This window comes from Panicum hallii, chromosome 7 (genome assembly GCF_002211085.1).
Source record: "Panicum hallii strain FIL2 chromosome 7, PHallii_v3.1, whole genome shotgun sequence".
NCBI classification, from domain to species: Eukaryota; Viridiplantae; Streptophyta; class Magnoliopsida; order Poales; family Poaceae; genus Panicum; species Panicum hallii.
Window position 1 is genome coordinate 38,257,516 of NC_038048.1, and position 19,241 is coordinate 38,276,756.

The 19,241-nt window shown below is 49.5% G+C and overlaps 4 protein-coding genes across 6 annotated transcripts; all 4 read left to right on the top strand.

Moving 5' to 3' along the window:
* The first annotated feature begins 289 nt into the window (after positions 1-289).
* On the top strand, positions 290-817 carry LOC112900756. The gene has a single exon (XM_025969563.1). The coding sequence runs from the start codon at positions 290-292 to the stop codon at positions 815-817; it is 528 nt and encodes a 175-aa protein (XP_025825348.1).
* Positions 818-3,085: 2,268 nt separating this feature from the next.
* Positions 3,086-4,119, top strand: LOC112898802. The gene has a single exon (XM_025967099.1). It carries the CDS (start codon positions 3,157-3,159, stop codon positions 3,718-3,720), a length of 564 nt encoding a protein of 187 aa, XP_025822884.1. The 5' UTR covers positions 3,086-3,156; the 3' UTR covers positions 3,721-4,119.
* A 2,576-nt stretch (positions 4,120-6,695) lies between these two features.
* LOC112900757 (E3 ubiquitin-protein ligase RNF149-like) lies at positions 6,696-7,297 on the top strand. Its single transcript, XM_025969564.1, has one exon. It carries the CDS (start codon positions 6,758-6,760, stop codon positions 7,295-7,297), a length of 540 nt encoding a protein of 179 aa, XP_025825349.1. The 5' UTR covers positions 6,696-6,757.
* A 1,310-nt stretch (positions 7,298-8,607) lies between these two features.
* Positions 8,608-15,799, top strand: LOC112901303 (protoporphyrinogen oxidase 2, chloroplastic/mitochondrial). 3 transcript variants are annotated; one of them, XM_025970186.1, is made up of 18 exons: positions 8,608-8,940; positions 9,066-9,201; positions 9,538-9,603; positions 9,701-9,751; positions 9,837-9,893; positions 10,105-10,190; positions 10,394-10,430; positions 10,547-10,612; positions 10,826-10,866; positions 11,746-11,878; positions 12,582-12,770; positions 12,949-13,023; positions 13,173-13,299; positions 13,469-13,577; positions 13,652-13,726; positions 13,898-14,004; positions 14,277-14,391; positions 14,896-15,799. In XM_025970186.1, the coding sequence occupies exons 1-17, from the start codon at positions 8,774-8,776 to the stop codon at positions 14,387-14,389; spliced, it is 1,635 nt and encodes a 544-aa protein (XP_025825971.1). In that variant the 5' UTR covers positions 8,608-8,773; the 3' UTR covers positions 14,390-14,391; positions 14,896-15,799. The 3 variants fall into 3 exon arrangements, with proteins under 3 accessions (XP_025825971.1, XP_025825970.1, XP_025825969.1); XM_025970185.1 differs by having other exon boundaries at positions 8,609-8,940; positions 14,835-15,799; XM_025970184.1 differs by lacking the exon at positions 14,896-15,799 and having other exon boundaries at positions 8,609-8,940; positions 14,277-14,665.
* Positions 15,800-19,241: the final 3,442 nt, after the last annotated feature.

Here is a 19,241-nt window from a genome sequence, read left to right on the forward strand (position 1 = left end):
TTTGCAGTGGAACTTGAAGGATTTCACCAGGCGCAGCTGTCTGTGCATGTGCTTCTTCCGGCGTCCGACGATGTGCGGCCGCCGTCAGGAGACGAGACATGGGGACCACATGGTAACCAACCAACTAACAAACTCTAATCAGCCAACTCCCTTCGTCTACAAATACCCGCCGGGGCAATGCCACCTTCCAAACGCGCACAAATCCTTGAGCACCCGAGCGAACAAGAAAGCCGGAGCAAGAAAGGGCGAGAGACAAGAAGCAAGAAAGAGGAGGGGAAGTGAACGCATCATGTCCGGCGACAACGTCAGCGCCGGGATGGTCATCGGCGTCACCGTCGCAGGCGGCGTCTCCGCTGCGGTCTTCGTCTGCGCGACCAGCTGCTGGGCCATCAAGGCCTGCCTCGAAGGCAAGTTCTCGAGGGGGTGGCGGCGGCTGCGCGTCCTTGGGCTCGGCGGCGTCACGACCCTGGAGCAGGCACCGGCCTACGACTGCGCCCTGTGCCACCACAGCCTGGATCAGGGGGAGGAGGTCCGCACGCTCTCCTGCGACCACGTGTTCCACTTCCGCAAGAGCGCCAGGTGCCGGAACAACATCGACGACTGGCTCCGCGAGAACCGCATGCGCTGCCCGGCCTGCTGCAAGACCGCCTGCCCCGTGTTGCCGCGGAAGGCGCCGCCGACATCGGCGCCAATGCCAGCGCCAGCTCCGCCGCCGTCGGATTTGGAGCTTCAAATACCGCAGCTGTTGGCGCCGGACGATGAGGCGTCAGTTTCGTCGCTGTGGTTCCAGGATACACTATGGTCGCCATCGCAGTAGCAGTCACGCATGATCGAGCTTGGATGGGACGGTGTTGGCGTGTCTTGTGGGGCGGTCTGGATCAGTTCTTGAAGAGATTCTTGAAGGATTCTTTCGCCGTTTCTGTCTCTGCATTCTTTGAACTGATCGAGGTGGTGCGTCTTGTATGATGGTCTGGGTCAGTTCTTGAAGGACTCCTTAGGTGTATCTGTCTTTTGGTTTCTTGAAATTGATCAAGATTAGCTTGTTTCTGTGTTTTTGTTCAGAGCTGTGCCACCTCTGATGAACTAAGCATCTGAATTTGGCCAGGAAACAGTCATCTGTTCGTCCTTGGACCAGTTCTAATGTACTTACGAAAGCTACTAATAGATTGTTGGTTAATTGGTTTGGCAGTCTGAACCCTTTTCTTTCTATCCCAATGCCAAAAATTATGCTGCTGAGTGGACATCTTGGGATGAGAATTGCAGCATTTTGTTATAAACTTTTCCCAACAATGTTTGCTAATTTCTGGCTATAGTGCTTGCACCAGTTGCTTCCTTACTTTCTTTTTGGGATGGTCTTTCTGAAAATCTGAATTCACCCCTGAATGTTATTTTCAATCCCCAACCGTCATTGTTCTATTTTTTCTAATAAAAAACATAAAAATCCAATGAAAAAAACTATTACAGTTTATTTTGTACAAACAGAAGAATTTGCTTCTGTTATAATAGCTGAAGATTAGTATATACGATGTTCTTGTTTGCTACAGTTATGATAGCTGAAGATTGTATGTGCACAAACAGCAGGAGCTTGTATCTTCGCAATGTTCAGTTGATGACTTTTCATGGCCAATTGAGCAATGGTATTTGGCCTCACCCATCTGTAGTGTACTCATCATCTCGACGGGTCACAGGTCAAATTTCAGTTAAGGAGCAAATCTGGTTTGGCTCTGAACTAAAGATGGTCTGTGATACTCAGTATCTGCATAATTTTGTGGTTCTCTAATCTGAAAACTGTTTGCTCTAAAATGCCCCTTTCGGTGAAGCATGTGCTACTTGGAAGTACACCTCGCCATTAAGCATTTGTACTCGTTCTTAGATGCACTCATATGCATCGGTCTTGGAGTACGCCCAAGAATTGTTCAATCGGTTAGTTTCGTTGTCAGTTTGATTTGCCGCCATTCTTTTTCTGCAGTTCCGTCCGAGTATCAGTAGCCCTGACCATGTACCCCTTCTCTTCTGAAACTGTGGGTTTCAGCATCAGATTGTCTACAGCACAGAACATTCAGATTCCGTAGGGTCTGCATGTTCTTCATACTGCAGTCTGCAGTCCGTCATTGATTCTGATGCTAATGTGTCATGCATGTTGCCTCCGTTGGGCGACTTGCGCTCTTCTACAGTTCTACCCTTTCTCCTCATCGCTTCTTTCTTCAGTATTTCAGTGTTCAGAGTAGCTCGTCGACGTTTCGTGGTTTGCAACATTTTTGCAATCAGATTGCAGTTTCTAGTTTATTCAACAAAACGGGGCGCGCAAGGCAACAAGCGAATCCCCATCGAGACCCCGTATCAGTGCTCTCTTCGTCTACCACCACCTCCGCTTTCTCCTACGCAGCTACGCTTCGACGCTATCCTTATTTACCTCTCCGGCTCTCGCCCTGATAGCTGTGACTGCCCCGGTCACACAACTCGACGATCCCCGCGCCGCACCCGAAAAGAAGTTGGCCATCGTCGGTGACGGCGTTGGTTCGGTGAGCGGCTGAGCGCTCTCTGTATCTCCTTCCTCGGACTGCCAGAGCGAGACGGGAACCTCCTTGCCCGGATTCGAGGCGACTCTGCCTCGGCGTTTGTGCCGTTGAGATGTTCGACGAATAGCGGCATGCCGGCATAGATGCTTTGGGCTGACGGATTGGGCCGCAAACGGTCTCTCTCCCTCCCTCCCCCCCCCCCCCCCCCTCTCTTCTCTCTCTATCTCTCTCTCACACACACACGCACGCACACGCCCAAAAAAACATGTCCGGTGAAATCTAACCGCCGGGACATATACGTGGCAAGGATGCCTTGAGCGCCACGCAATTACGCGCAGCATCCCCTCCCGTCCTCCCCCCACGCAGTCACGCATTTCATTTTCCTGTGCTTCTTCTGGCGTCCGGTTGGCAGCGCGGCCGTCATCGGGAACCGAGACCTGGGCCCCACATGGTAACCAACCGACTAGCCAACTCATCAGCCAGCCGTCCTCGTCTACAAATACCCACCACGGCAATGCCATCTCTCAAACAAGCGCAATCCAAGAGCGACGCGAGCGAGCAAGAAGGCCAGAGCGCGAGAGGTGAGCGAGGGGAGGAGACGCAGGAAGCGAGGAGGAAGGGGAGCGAAGGCGGCGCCATGGCCGACGACGCCTTCGACGCGGCCACCATCGCGAAGCTCATCGGCGTCGCGGTCGGGAGCGGCGCCTCCGCCGCCTTCGCTACCGGCGCGAGCGGCTGGTGGGCGCTCAAGGCGTACCGCGAGGGCCGGTTCTCGAGGGGCTGGTGGCGGATGCGCGTCGGCGCGCTCGGCGGCGTCAGGACCCTGAAGCAGGCGCTGGCCTACGACTGCGCCCTGTGCCGCCGCAGCCTGGATCGGCGGGAGGAGGTCCGCACGCTCTCCTGCGGCCACGCGTTCCACTGCCGCAGGAGCGCCAAGTGCGGGAACACCATCGACGACTGGCTCCGCGAGAACCGCATGCGCTGCCCGGTCTGCTGCAAGATCGCCTACCCCGTGCTGCCGTGGAAGGCGCCGCCGACATCCGCGCCACCAGCGCCTCCTCGGTCGCCGTCGACGACGGATTTGGAGGCTCAGCTACCGCTGCCGTTGGCGTTGGAAACGGCGCCACCGAAGAGGCCGCCGCCGCCGCCGCCGTCGCTGTGGTTCGAGGATACACTACGGACGCCATCGCAGTCGGAGTAGACACGCATGATCGAGCTTGGATTGGACGGTGCGTTTTTTCGGGCGGTCTGGATCAGTTCTTGGAGGATTCTTCCATCGTTTCTTATTCTGCGTTCCTGGAACTGGTGTAGGGTAGCGCGTCTTGTCTGATGGTCTGGATTAGTTCGTGAACGATTCCTTCGTTGTTTCGGTCTTTTGCTTTGGAACTGGTCGAGCTTAGCTGCGTTCCTGTTCTTTTGTTCAGAGCTGTCTTTTGTTCACCTCTGATGAACTAAACATCTGAAGAATTTGGTCAAGAAAGGATTGAAGTTTCCTGGGTTTCTGTTATTTTGTTCAGAGCTGCGTTCACCTGTGATGTACTAATCATCTGAATGTGGTCAAGAAATGACGATTTGTTACTTCTTGGATCCGTTATAATGTTCTGACGAAAGCTGATAGATTCTTGGATAGTCGCTTTTAATAATCTGCACCATTACTTTTTACCACAGTGGGAGATTTATACTGCTTAGAAAGGCATCTTATGCTGAGAAATGTAGGATTTGGTCAGAACTGCAGAATGCATTGTTGATTTCTCTTGCTGTAGTGCTTGACATCCTCTGTAATTCTTTGCTTAAGTTCCCAAAACCTGAAGATTTTGTTGTCGAACATAGGATTAATGGACCTTGACCTGCTTTGCTTATTTTGATGTCATTTTGTTTTGTTCATATGGTTGCTCCTGCATTCTAGTTGAATGATAGCAACAGGACCTGTGCTTGCGCAGTTATCGTACACCAAGACTAGTATACGACTGATGGTGCCAATTGATTAATCTCATGCAGCAGTAGGGGAATGTGCCTTGTCCATGTTCAGTTTCATGACTTCTCTTCTGTCTTGATCTATGCAATGGCTAATTAGGTGATAACGTTAGGTTCCAGCATTCCATGGTGTGTTAGTTACCAGCCAGAAGCTGCCAGATGGACGAATCGATTCTCTTGAATCTGATATTCTATTCCCATCATGCCAGTGAGACATTCCCAAATTTCAGTAGGGGATGGGCTCTGATTGCCCCATATGACGTTCTGCAGAAGAAGTTACCAATTTCCTGCTGTCATTGTGGTTCTCTAATCTTAAATGTGTCTTTCCAATTTCTTTTGCAGTAGCAGCACACCTTGGTACTGAAAGACCATTGTGTGTCAGGCTAAAAGTTAGGTACCAAAACACCTTGGTACCTAAGGGTGTGTTCGGTACCGCTATCTAAAGGCCGAATCCTCTAAAGTTTAGAGGATGGGTACCGAACGGCCCACTATTTCGCTGTACTGTTCACTTTAGAGCCCCCGTTTCTTTTAGAGGCACCGGCCACTCTATTTTTCCTCTAATCCGGCGGTCACGGTTCCCAGCGCGGCCTGCTCCTCCCCCCGCGGCGCCCCTGCTCCGCCTCCCCCGCCGCGGCCCCTCCCCCGCGGCGCCCCTGCTCCGCCCCTCCCCCGCGGCGCCCCTGCTCCGCCCTCCCGCCGCGGCGCCCCTGCTCCGCCCCTCCCCGCGGCGCCCCTGCTCCGCCCTCCCGCCGCGGCGCCCCTGCTCCGCCTCCGCCTCCGCCCCTCCCCCGCCGCGGCCCCGGCTCCGCCTCCGCCGCGGCGCCCCTGCTCCGCCTCCGCCGCCGCCCCTCCCCCGCCGCGGCCCCTCCCCCGCGGCGCCCCTGCTCCGCCTCCCCCGCGGCGCCCCTGCCCGCGCCCCCCGCGCCCCTGCTCCGCCCCTCCGCCGCGGCGCCCCTGCTCCGCCCCTCCGCCGCGGCGCCCCTGCCCGCGTCCCCCGACGCGGCCCCTCCCCCGCCGCCGCCCCTGCTCCCCCCCCCCCGACGCGGCGCCGCCCCCGCCGCGGCCCCTCCCCCGCCGCCTGCGCCCGCGGCCCTCCCGCTCCTCTTCGCCCTCGCGCTCCTAGCCGGCGCCGCCCGCTCCTCCCCCGCGCGCCGCCGCCCCGCCCCCTGCTCCTCCCGCAAGCCGCGCCGCGCCCCTGCTCCTCCCCGCGTGCGCGCGTTAGACGCCCCGGTAACGAACGCCCCTCTAAATAGACTCTAAAATGTTTACACCTCTAATTTATCCATCTATATTTTAGACCCCTCTGGTACCAAACGAACACACCCTAACTTTCATTCCAAGTGATAAACTTTTGTTTATATTCTTAGGTTCAGAATTCTTGTAGGCACTGGCGTTGGAGCACCCCCTGCAGTTAAATTCAGTTGAATTTGTTTGGATTTAGGTTACAGTCCACTCTCCTTTTCCTGCGGTTCACGTGTTATTTGTTGATTCACATTGGCTTCCTTTCCTAATGAACTTGGGGTCAGTGCTGAATTCCCCTCATAGCTTCAGTGTCAGTGTGTCAAAGCATTCAGAGTTCTTCAGACTGGCCGATCAGCCAAGTAGCACTGCTTCCGTTGCGATAACTAACAAGCACAGCATCCGTTGGGTGGCATATGCATATGCCGTTGCGTTCTGCTCCTCATCTTCCTCACATGCTTTTTCGATTCAGAATTCCGAGTTGCGAGTTGCTGGTTCTGTCAGTGTTCTGCAGCCTAGCCTGACACAGTTTGTTTTATGCGTTGCACACTGTCTGGGCTCTGGGCCTTCGTACCAGCGATATGTGTTCTATGAAATGTCTGTGTGGGCTTAGTGGGCTTCGTGGGTACGCTTTGGGCACGTTTGGTTGCCCGTGAACTGGACACGTGATTTGGGTTGGGCCGCTGTGGTGTCTACGGTCAATGACATGTGGGGTCAAATTGTTGCGCCCGCAAAGCTCATCCATACCGTTGAAGATCGTTGGAGAAATGTCTAAATCCACCAATATGACGATTTAACCTATCATTTCCAAGTTATCTAAAAAGATTATCCAAGATTGGCCACATCTGAGACCAGGGGCCCACGGCCCACCTGCCAACCAACGAACTGCCTATATGCAGACGCCCCCTTCGTCTACAAATCGCCACCGCGCCAAGGCCACCGTTCGAACAAGAGAGCAGCTAGAGCAAAGCAAGAGAGCGCGAGAGGAGAAGCAGCAATCAAGAGGTCGGGGGTGAGAAGGCACCATGGCCGACGACGACGACGTCAACCTCGGGCAGGCCGTCGCCGTCGTGGCCGTGGGCAGCGTCTCCATGCTCGTCGTCGTCGGCGTGAGCTTCTGGGCCATGGAGGCCTACGTCAGCGGCCGGCTGGCGAGGGGCTGGCGGTGGCTCCGGGTCAGGGCGCTCGGCGGCGTGACGACCCTGCGGCGGGAGCTGAGCTACAACTGTGCCATGTGCCAGTACAGCTTGGCGGCCCACGAGGAGGTCCGCACCCTCTCCTGCAACCACGTGTTCCACTGCCGCGAGAGCGACAAGTGCAGGAACGTCATCGACAGGTGGCTTGTCCAGGAGAGCATGATCTGCCCCATCTGCCGCAGGATTCCTCTCCCCGTGTTGCCGTGGAAGGCGCGGCCGCCGCTGTCGCCGGCGCCGTCGGGTTCAGCGGAGCCACCAATGCCGGTGTCGTCGTCGGGGTTGGAGGAGAATCCGCCGCCGATATCATCCCCGGGATCGGAGGAGCCGTCGCCGGGGTTGGAGGATCCATTACTGCAGTCATCGCAGTAGAAATACATGATCGGGCTTCCATACAACGGCCAGTCTCAGACAGTCTGGATAAGCTCTTGGAGAGGTTGAGGTTCGTTTAAGGATTCTCTCGTTACTCTGTCTCTGCATTCTTTTGAAACTGATCGAATCCTGCGTGTCAATACGCCATGTCATCCCTGCTGCCCTTGTGGTCTTGTAATATGAAAACATAAGCAGTATCTTTTCCAGTTGCTTGTAGCTAGCCAGCACAATTCGCTACTGAAAACCTCCACTCGTCAGGCCTAGCATGTTTGCCCATTGTTCTATCCTTTTTTGTACTCTGTAGCTCAGATTTGGTCATAGGATGGGGCTTTTTTTTTTTTTTGAAACGTATAGGATGGGGCATTGGGATATACTGAAATTTAATTTTGGCAAAATAGACGATCTCATCCTTAAACTTTCGCTCATGGATCAAGTTCATCCATCAACTTTCAAATTAGCTAATCAAACTCATCCTTATGTTAAACTAATGCAAAAAGGCTTTTTTTACTCTTGGCTCCATGTCGAGGAACAGAAAATATGATTACGCAGTGCACATGTAATCTACGTTGAATTGTTCTATAACAACTCATCAGAGAAATAGTTCTGGAACAAATAATAATGTTATCACATCAAAATAAAATATTCCAAGAACAAGAAAAGATATTTTAAGAAAAGAAATTGTTCTGGACAAATGTTCTAGAACAATTAAAAATATTATGAAAATATAATTAAAAAATATAGCTCATGTTACTAAGAGAACCCAATAAAAATATAGCTCACATAGCTCATATTTTACTAGCGCGCGTTAAATAGAATTGCTGCTCCGTCGCTGCGGTGGGCCCTTGCACTGTTTGGATGGCGCCCAGGCCAACTCGGCTGGATCGACCTGTGCCTGGATGTGCCAAGCGCCATCCAAACCAGGGGTCTGGCCTACGCTCGGAGTTATTCCTGCCTCTAGTTTGTCCACCATTTTTTTTGAGCAAAGGATACCTCTAAATGTGGCAGAATTGCTTGAAAAAAGAAGGGCTTTTCTTCTAGCACGCTAAAATGGAATACTAGGCGTTTTCAAGACATTTGTAAGCACTTTCATAGTAGCCTTTTTCTTTCGTTATCGGTTGAGGCTCGAGTGCAGTGTACTGATACTTGGTGCCATTGCACATTTGCACTTATTGCCTCTTCTTAATCCATTGTGCAAGATATGCTCTTTGTGTACCCGAAAGAAGAATCATGACTGATTTCATAACGAAGGGCAGAAAATACCCCCACTTTCCCCGTTACGCTGCGGGTTTCAGCGGCACCAGCCATGCGAAACGGCGTGCGAACTGCAGAACCCACCGGAAAAGTTTGACCTGAAAGCCCCCCACGCCTCCACGAGACGGCGACTAGGCCACCCCTTTTCCGAGCAAGCTCCAGCGAACTCCGATCCGCGCCGCGCACAAGGCAACAAGCAAATCCCCATCCAAACCCCAAAATCAAATGCTCTCTTCGACCACCACCGCCTCCTCCGCTTCCTCACATCCTTATCGCCCCGCCTCCCCGCGCGCCAGCCGGCCCCGCCTCCGCCCCGTCCTCGCGATGGCGGGCTCCGACGACCCCCGCGCCGCGCCCGCCAGGTCGGTCGCCGTCGTCGGCGCCGGGGTCAGGTGGGTAGGCGCTCCCTTTCTCTCCGTGCCTCGGTGGCGCGCGGCTTGCTGGTTTTGGTCTGGGCTTGTGCCTGTGAGGTGTTTGATGAAATGGCGGTGGCGGTGCTCCGTATTGTTTTGTGCAGCGGGCTCGCGGCGGCGTACAGGCTGAGGAAGAGCGGCGTGAACGTGACGGTGTTCGAGGCGGCCGACAGGGCGGGTGGGAAGATACGGACCAATTCCGAGGGCGGCTTCCTCTGGGATGAAGGGGCTAACACTATGGTAAGTGCATTTCGGTTCAGCTTAGAGCTTACAATTTGAGGGCTTCACTTGCGCTAGTCTGGTCTGCATTGCATTGCTGCTTTCTCCCGCATGATTGTAATCGTGCCACTTGTCAGTAGTCATTAAAACGAGCCAATTGCACAACCTGCTGTTTGTCTGCATTAGCGGTTAGTCCGCATTGCCCCATCATCTCGAAAGCATGTGTTTCTGTGTGCAGTTGGACTGCAGATTGTGCATTCTGGGTGGTTAGCATGGACTTCTCTCTGTGTCCAGCATGGAAATTGGTTTGAGGTTAGCAGATTAGTTGATGGGGTTACTTCATTTCTTTTCCTGCAGACAGAAGGTGAGTTGGAGGCCAGCAGGTTGATTGATGATCTTGGTCTACAAGACAGACAGCAGTATGTATGTGCAATTTTTCCCAACGAAGCATTACTATTTTCAAATGCTTTCTTTAGTTTGTTTCCATTACATATGTCTGATGATTTAATATATGTTTCAGCCTAACTCCCAACATAAGCGTTACATTGTTAAAGATGGAGCACCAGCACTGGTAAAAATACTTCCATGTAATCATGTGTGTCTCTCTTTTCCCCCTGTATTGTACCTCAACTTAACCTGCCTTTTGGTTTCACAAGATTCCTTCGGATCCCATTTCGCTAATGAAAAGCAGTGTTCTTTCTACAAAATCAAAGGTATGCTCAGCTACTAAATACAAAAGTTACCTGATAGGTTGGTTCACATAACAAAATACCATATCATTGCCTACCTCCATTATTTGTAGTTACTTTAATGTAACCACTTGACAGATTTTACATTCATTCAGATTTTTTTCTCCAAGCCATGTAATTATGATTATATTATATTCTTTATATTGAATTATGTTCTATACTTGTCTCTTGGCAGCTTGCATTGTTTCTGGAGCCTTTTCTGTACAAGAAAAGTAAGACAAGAAACTCTGGGAAAGTGTCTGATGAGCATTTAAGTGAGAGGTGAACCCTCATACTTTTGGTGTCTTGCATTGGTGCGGAATTAGAAATGGCAATCATATAATAAACTCTTGTTTTAAGTCTTGAGCTATATGCCTAGTGTTTCCTTAATACACATATCCTTGCATATCAATATGTTACATCATTGCATTGCTTTCTTTTGGCTGAGGAGATAATAGAATTGTCTCATCTCAAAACATTTGCAGTGTTGGGAGCTTCTTTGAACGCCACTTTGGAAGAGAAGTAAGTTATTGTTTCTTGAAGAAACTATGGATAATCAAGCGACTGAAAATCAACAGATTTAGATTTTTGTGAACATCAGAATTAGCCATTTGCTTATAGCTCTAAATTTCTTACAGGTTGTTGACTACCTTATTGATCCATTTGTAGCTGGAACCAGTGCAGGAGATCCGGAGTCATTATCTGTGAGCTACTATGCCCCATCATTTGCGTTTATAGATTTGGGACACAAATTGCTCTGTATTTTTGCAGTAATGTAACTTCTGGTGCGTAACAGTACATCCCTTGATTGTGTGGCGTGGTTTTCGTGAAGATATTCCACAAAATTACTGCCCCATATGATCAGATCATATCATTAGCTTCTATGTCGATTTTGAGTAATTTTTCATTTTGTGCAGATTCGTCATGCATTTCCAGCATTGTGGAATTTGGAAAGAAAGTACGTTACATGTCAATTTTCTGTTCATTCCTTTAATATGTTTTTATTACCTTTTCAATATAGTTTCTTGTTCATATTCTTTCTTTTTGCTATCTCATTCCTTTCTGTGCATTCTTATGTTAAAACCTTCATACTGATGTATCATATAATCATTTTAGTTTGAAAATCCTTCCAAGTCAGTGTTCATGATATCATCATCATTTTAGTTTCTTACATGTCTTTATTGGCTCGTGCTGTAAGCTGGCTACTGCATCTTTTAGAGCATCTCCAACCATGAGTCCTATATTTGGGTCCTATAATTTGTATTAGGGACATATTTGATGTGTTTAGGGCCAAAAAAAAAGCTTATACTCCAACAGCGGGGTCTCAAATCATGTCATTTACAACTAATTGGGGAAAGATTGGAGCGGAGGCATTGGGGAAAGAAGTCTCTGTCAGTTAGATTTCGTGGCAAAAGGGAGATAGGACCCAACCAATTGAGTCCTATATCTAGGACCCGGGAGACTGAGTCCTAAATTGATTTGCCAGTTTTTTGTAAAATAGGACTCCTGTTGGAGGCTATTTTTTTTCTCTTAAGCCCTATATTTCAAGATAGGACCCAATTTAGGACTCCTATTGGAGATGCTCTTATTTTTCTGCTGTAATTTCATTAATTGGGCACTGGCAGACGAACACCTATTGATATGCTATTATTTGCACCATACTCAGTCTTTTTTTAATCATATTTCTGACAACCTGGTACAGTTTTTCCTTGGCATTTAGATTTCAGCACCTCTTTGTGATAAACATGGTCAAAAGCATTTTTTATGTTCAATTATGTTTTTTAATAATTCTTTTCTTTTCTAATCATGTTACCTCATTCTCCTTCTACGCCCCCAGATATGGTTCTATCATTGTTGGTGCTATCTTGTCTAAGCTAACAGCTAAAGGTGACCCAGTAAAGACAGGAAGTGATTCATCAGGGAAAAGAAGGAATAGACGTGCATCATTTTCATTTCATGGTGGAATGCAGGTATTCCTCCCCTGTTATTTTTCAAACTATAATTCCTTGATAGAAATGCTATCATCTGTTGTAGTACTGCAAACAATCTTAATGGCAAACCCTTCAATTTTCATCAGTCCTATTAATTATGTTGGTGCCACTTAAAAATAGTGAATTCAGATTACAGATCGTGCATTTAAAAGAGTTGGTTGTTCATACCACTTGAGGACATTACTTCCATGAAAGAGTATTACTTCTTTATTAAGTCTCACAAACCAGAAAAGGTGTTGTTATGGTTTATATCCATGTCCTGCTCCAGTCACCCTGTTACAGCCTACCGCAATCATTATTTTTAGACTTGATACAGGTTTATTAGCTTGCAAAGATATATGTATTACGAGCAAATATATGTCCCAGTGTAAAATATGTCTTTCAAGAAAGTAAAATGTTCTAGATAGATTGCATGGTAGCAATGATGAATCCTGAATATACCATCTATCGTGAGAAATAATAGTAATTCAGATTCAATGCTGCCCTGTCCTTTTATCTATGTCTAAGAAACCCTTCCACACTGTATGGAATGCATTTTTTGTAGTACAATATCAGTACTATCTAACATCTATGTTGTTAAAGTTCTCTATATTTATCAGTGCCATCTAACATCTATGCTGTTAAAGTTCTCTATATTTTTTCTCTGGTTGGGAAAGCGTAAACGTTATTTGTTATTTTTCAGTCACTAATAAATGCACTTCACAATGAAGTTGGGGATGATAATGTGAAGCTTGGTACAGAAGTATTGTCATTGGCATGTACCTTTGATGGGCTCCCTGCGACCGGTGGGTGGTCAATTTCTGTTGATTCGAAGGATGCTGGCAGCAAGGATCTTGTTAAAAACCAAACCTTTGATGCTGTAATAATGACAGTAAGAACTTTAACCTGGATTCGTCTTTTAGAACTTCTGGGTTCTGGTCTCTGATCTGATACTTTCTTGCAATTGATCTAGAGTTTGCCAGATTGGTAGTTTTGTACTCAGTCAGGCTTTTATGAGATCAAGTATAGTGATGAACCATAATATTTTCCCTTTGTAATCTGTCCTTCAGGCTCCATTGTCTAATGTCCAGAGGATGAAGTTTGGAAAATGTGGAGCTCCCTTTGTGCTAGACTTTCTTCCTAAGGTCAGGTTAGGATCACCCTTTTAGGTTAAAAAATGCAGCAATGGACATTGTTGTTCTTGCAGGCTATCATATTACAATTTTACCATCATGAGATGCAACCGGTTTCATTATCTACATTTCATTTTTTGGTATTTCTTTTAATTATGCAGGTGAATTATCTCCCGCTATCTCTCATGGTGACAGCTTTTAAGAAGGAAGATGTCAAAAAACCTCTGGAAGGATTTGGAGTCTTGATACCCTACAAGGAACAGCAAAAGCATGGTCTGAAAACCCTTGGTAGGTCAGCTTAGCTTTATTTGAACTGTTCTCAGTTTACTAATCTTGTTGTTTTGAGCCTATTGGTATAAAGCAGCTTGCCTGTTTTTGTTTGGACTCTGCATTTATACTTTGGTTTGCTTTAGTATTCTGTTTCTCATCCTTACTCATGCCTCTGCTTATCGTGTAGGGACTCTGTTCTCCTCAATGATGTTCCCAGATCGAGCTCCTGATGACCAATATTTGTATACTACATTTGTTGGGGGAAGCCACAATAGAGATCTTGCTGGAGCTCCAACGTATAAATCTTATTTTGATTGTTCATGTTCTTTCTCCATTTTAGCTAGATTTTCCTGATAATATACCTGTACAGGTCTATTTTGAAGCAACTTGTGACTTCTGACCTTAAAAAGCTCTTGGGTGTCGAGGGGCAGCCAACTTTTGTGAAGTAAGTTCCCAAACATGGTATTCTAAATGTAGATATTACTCAATTGCTATATGCTTTTTTTCCTTTCTCGTGCTGGTCTTATGATCTGTCATTTTGTAGGGAGTAAGATTTGTGCAATTCATTTAACCACCACATGTTCATGTTTCTGTTATTATATTTTTATGTGCTCAGGCATATATACTGGAGAAATGCTTTTCCTTTGTATGACCGTGACTACAATTCTGTATTGGAAGCTATAGAGAAGATGGAGCACAATCTTCCAGGGTTCTTCTACGCAGGCAAGCCACTGCTCTTTTGTTCAAAACAAATGCTAGATATATGAACTGCGCCCCTTGTTGACTGGGCCACCACAATATTTTTGCAATATCTCTCGTCAATCAGTTATAGTTTCCCATTGCTACCACGTTATTTCTAGATCTTATGAAATGGATTCTATTATCCGAGAAAACATGTACAAACAATTTAAACAGTTAGCAAACAATAAATAATAACCCTAATCTTTGTGTTAGCTTGAAAAAGTTTACGTGACCTTTTTTGTTCTTTCGTATAGGAAATAACAAGGACGGGCTGGCTGTTGGTAATGTTATAGCTTCAGGAAGCAAGGCTGCTGACCTTGCAATCTCATATCTTGAATCTCGCACCAAGCACAACTATTCACACTGAAGGTATCTGACCTATTTTCTAGCAATGGCTGACAAACTCCCTCAGTTCATGGATAACCGAAACAGTCGTGATGCAGTCTCAGAACCTCTTCATGCATTGTAGACCTTTGTTAAACATCGACCAGAAGTGTAGTCACATGTGTAGAGTGGGAGAAATGAGGGTAAATAACTGTTCTGGTGGCTGATATGCTCTTTTCCCCACAAGTGACCCTTGACACATGCTGCTGGAAATAAATTTATTTTTTAAAATGTTTGAAAATATATGTTGTGTTAGACATGTAATATTTGTGCATTATGATTTTGGAGTACAGCCTTTCCCAGATTGTAATTTACGGTGCTCAAGAGTAAAGGGGGGGGGGGGGGGAAATCGTATATCAGACTCGTACAATTATATATTTGATTGACATTGTGGATATTGAATAAAAACATAACCCTACTTCTTGCAGACATCGACAAGCATTATTAGTTAAACACTTCAAAATGAGTTGTCTGGTCAATCATCTGCAGACGGCTATAAGGCAAATGAAGCAGGTGGCCCTCCTAGTCCTTGGTGGTGAATTGCAGTACACTAGATAGTAGCTCTAGGACAGCTGATAGCTTCCCACTTGGAGGAGTGACTGATAGCATCCCCCATTGACCAAAGGTCGCGGCCTCACCCTCAAGCTCGGTGGATCAGGTCAGCTTGCGGCCAAACTGAAAGTCTGGTGAGGATCCAGGTAAAAGATACGCTTGTACGACATGCGTGCCCCGCTGCCGTGTGCATTATCATGATGCTCCTCCCCTTTTATCCTCGGCCCCTCTTTTTGACGTGGGGAGTACTCCATAACCACCATGGGCCATACAAGGATTACACGATGCTTGAAGCTTGGGTTTGGCTCATACAAGCACTATTGCTGCATCATTTCTTTTTTCGTAGTTTCAGAAAGGTGTGTTCATCTCAAACTCAAAGTGCACCCTCTCCAGTTCAATCGGAACGGAAAACCTGCATGCAACGCAAGGCATGGTTTTCCCAAGTAGTGCGGCTGCTAAAAGGGGATGAGTGTGAATGATAGGAGGGACACGTCGAGGCGCACAGATCTTGGATCTTTGCTGCCTGGAATTGTATTTGGGTTTGGCTCGGCGCGCGAAAATTTATAGACGCATTTGCTTGGCCCTGGGAGCTTTAGGGCACAAGCAAACATGAGTAGGGCACTCCTTGTCCTTGGGAGGCTTTATGTCCTTGGCTGCCCTTTTCTTTTTGGGCACATCCTTCCCAGTATTATATCAGCATTTGAGCATGCATGGCGGCCACTGGCCATAAAAGGAGCTACTATAAGAAAGTTAAAGGTTAGGTGTTGTTCCCTATCTTTTTTTTCCATGTCTGAAGGACTGAATGGATTATTGCAATTGACCACCTTATCCATGAAGCAGCCTGCTTATGATTTGTATTGTGCTGTCCCCATTATTTTAGCAATGCAGTTTAGCTACGCATGCTTATAAGTCGTTTGTCAGCGGCTGTCACTGTAAACCAATTTTCTCATCAAATCAAATGTTTTTTCTGGTTGTGTTAAATGATAATGTCACAGCCAACAAAAGAACTGAACAAGATAATAAACAGGGGTTTTGCTTCCAGCAATGCCTTGTATAGTTGGCTTACTTGTACCCAGTCAACCAACAACAATGCCGCCCCCAGCCTGGATTCTGGTTAAAAGCGCCAAATGGTTAGCTCGAGCTGTGATTGCGATACCAACATTGTTGTAAGCAAAGGCATGGAGCATCATTGAAGGACTAAAAGTAATCTTGCCTACGAAGCCTAGATTACTTAACCCAGCACTGTGTTGATCCGTTCAATGCCGTGGACCAAGGAGCCACCCGGGCCACAGGGCTAGGGCCAAGAACCAAGAGGGTCTCGACAGTAGTTGAGCTCCGTAGTCCGTACCTTGCCGTTTTCAAAGCAAGATGGCCAACAGGAGAAGACAAACCCCCCTGTAGTCCATGTCGTTGCAAAGCACCCATGATTAGTTCAGTGAAACGTGCCACCGGCCTAAACATTTTTGTGATGTTGCCGGTGAATATCCTCAGCCCCAAGCTCCTTGTGGCACATGGCTACAACTACAAGCAAATCTCTAGCCCTAAAAAACTACAGCGCCTTAGCTCAAGCAAATCTCTAGCCCTAAAAATCTCTATCCGCGAGCCATTTTGTTGGTACGCGCGTGGTCCGGTAGCCTTTGGACCGGAGCATTACGGCACAGATTTTACTGTTCCTGCACTCGTCCTGGCATGCACCCAGTGCAAAGATGTCCCAAGTGTACGAGCCAGTTGCATCATCCATGTGTGTGTGTGTCCCGTACCTCATGCGATGCCGTGGACCGTGTCCAAATACCGCTGAACATGCGTAAATGTCACCAGACACTAGTACTGCAGCATGTTGTATATATGCTACTGCATGAGCTACACATGCTAATATGCTTGTATGTGCAGGCAGGTGTCTGGATCTGAAAAAATGCAGGCAATGTGGTTCCCCTTGCTGGCTACGGGAAGTACAGGAATCCCGGACACGGCGTGGCTACACCTGCACGAGCAATACGGTCGATCCCCTACTAGTGCTAGCAGTAGGCATGTTTCGTTTACCAGAATTTTATTCGGAGCTATCGAGCCCGAGCGTCGTCGTCGCTTCCTCGAAGATGCGCCGTCGTGTCAAAACAGAGCCGGCCCGGCCGGGAGCACGCACGCACGTACGTGTACATGTCAAGCGTTGCAGCTAGTACAGATTAGCTGCGGCAACATCTAAGAAGCCATTGGCCATTACACAGCTCGTAATGATGCTGCTTAGTTCCATCCAGCTACAAGCTAGTAGCTGTGCTAGGCCTACTAGCTAGTGTTCAGCGATGCGGGGCATGCGGTTAACAGTGTCTAACTAACCGATGCAATGTTTATGTTAGCTAGCAGATCTTCAGATGATAGCCGGACTAAACCCTACTAAAACCGAGCGGCATCAAGAGTTGACTCTTGCCGTCGCCGCCGGTCTCTGCGAGACTGCGACAGACGCCGCAAACGCAGTGATGCCCAGGCACGCAGGGATCGATCTTCACCTTTGCCACGGCAGAGCCGCAGAGATCTGTTTTCTTTTTTCACCTTTCACTGACCACCGCACTTCAGCTGTTACCTCGGTGGCGAGAGCTTTTGGGTATCCCCTCCTCTCTTCCGTCTCGATCACGTCACGTACGCAGAGACCACGAAGCAAAAGAGGAGGAGAGCGCGAATTGCGCAGACGACTAGACGAGGACGGTAGATGACGGCGAGCGACTTTCCCTTTGCCTTTTCTTCTTTCTAATCCTGTAATCCCTGCTGGTCAGGATCGGATGGACGGGGTGAAATTTCTGCAGGGTGACAAGAAAAAAAAAGGAGAAAGCGAGGCGCGGGCAAGGCGCTGTAGGAACTTTGCGCAGCGCGGCAGCCGGGTACGGACCCAGCATTTGTCCCCTAGCACGTACGGCCGGCAGCAGCTTACAACACGGGGATTCCACATCAGATTGTGATCTACGGGTAGCATGTGTAGCACCGGCAAGTGGCGGCGGCAGTGCGTCGATCTGGGCTGGTTGGTACTGTGCGTGCGTACACGGGCGGGCGATCTCTCCAAGGCCGGAGAACACCGGCGGCGGCGGCCAAACAACAAGGCGCCTGCGCTGCGTCCATGGCAAGCTGCGACGCAAGCGGCCGTCGGAAGGACACGGCAAATGGCGGACCCGTTCTACACGCGCCACCTACGCGCTGCGGCCTGCGGGTTTGCATTGATCCCACAGAGAGGAATCGGCCAGCGCTGGCGCGGTCGCACCACGTCCCCCCCTTGGGCATCGACATGGGCGTATTTTTTGTTGCCGATGGCGGGCGATCGCGCTTCCGTTCCGGCCCGGGGCACCGCCGGCCGCTCGACTTGTCGCGCATCGCTAGGCCTTGAACCACCGCAACGCAGGAAACTAGATGTCTGGACCGGACGACCGATGCAGGACAGCAGGAGGGCGGGGGCCGGGAGCCCGGGAGCGATCGCGCGCGTACGCTCAACGGAGAAGCACCGCACCCATTCCCTGACACGGGTCGTACAACGCAGTGGTGGTCTGGTAGAAGCGGCCACTCCATACGGCCATACGGGCTAGCTCGGCAGTAATGAGCTGACGCGGCACGCAGCTACTACTAGGGTCTAGGCAGGCACCAGTGCTGTGCCCTCCCCTTTGTGGCTTCGTGTATCAATCGATACGCTGGCGCGGGCAGTCCATGCCCGTGCTCCGGATCGAGCTCAATCGCTTGGAGCAGTAAAAATGGAGGCGGGGGGAAAAGGAGAAAGAACACGGCGCACGGTACCAGAAGTGACAGCATCTGCGACAGGCTTTGAGCCCCCACCAAATGGTACGCAGGCAGAGCGGCAGCCCTGCACAGAGCTTCCGTTCCAGCAGCGCCGGCGCGCGCGCCGGCCGCGGCTTTTCTAGGGGGCAACGACGCCACCCGCCCCCTCCCCAGTCCCTCCCCTGTAGATAAACAAATCGATCCACAGCGGAAACGGGCGGCCCCGGCCCCGTTCGTCCCGCCAGCCAGGCCCCAGAGCCAAGCCGCGCCGAATCGGATCGGAGCCAGCCGATCGAGACGCCAGCTGAGCTTGGCGGCGTGCGGGGGATCCTGCGACCGGGGCCGTGCTGTCCCGTCGTCACGCCGGGACGCGCGCGTACGAGCGGGGGCGAACACTGTTGGTGGTGCGTGGGCGCGGCGCGCTGATTTGTTGCGACGACGGGACGAGCGTGCTGCTGCTGCTGCGATGGCACTATGGCAGCACAGCGACAGTGGCGCGCAGCTGTGGCTACCACTACTTTGCCCTACCACTG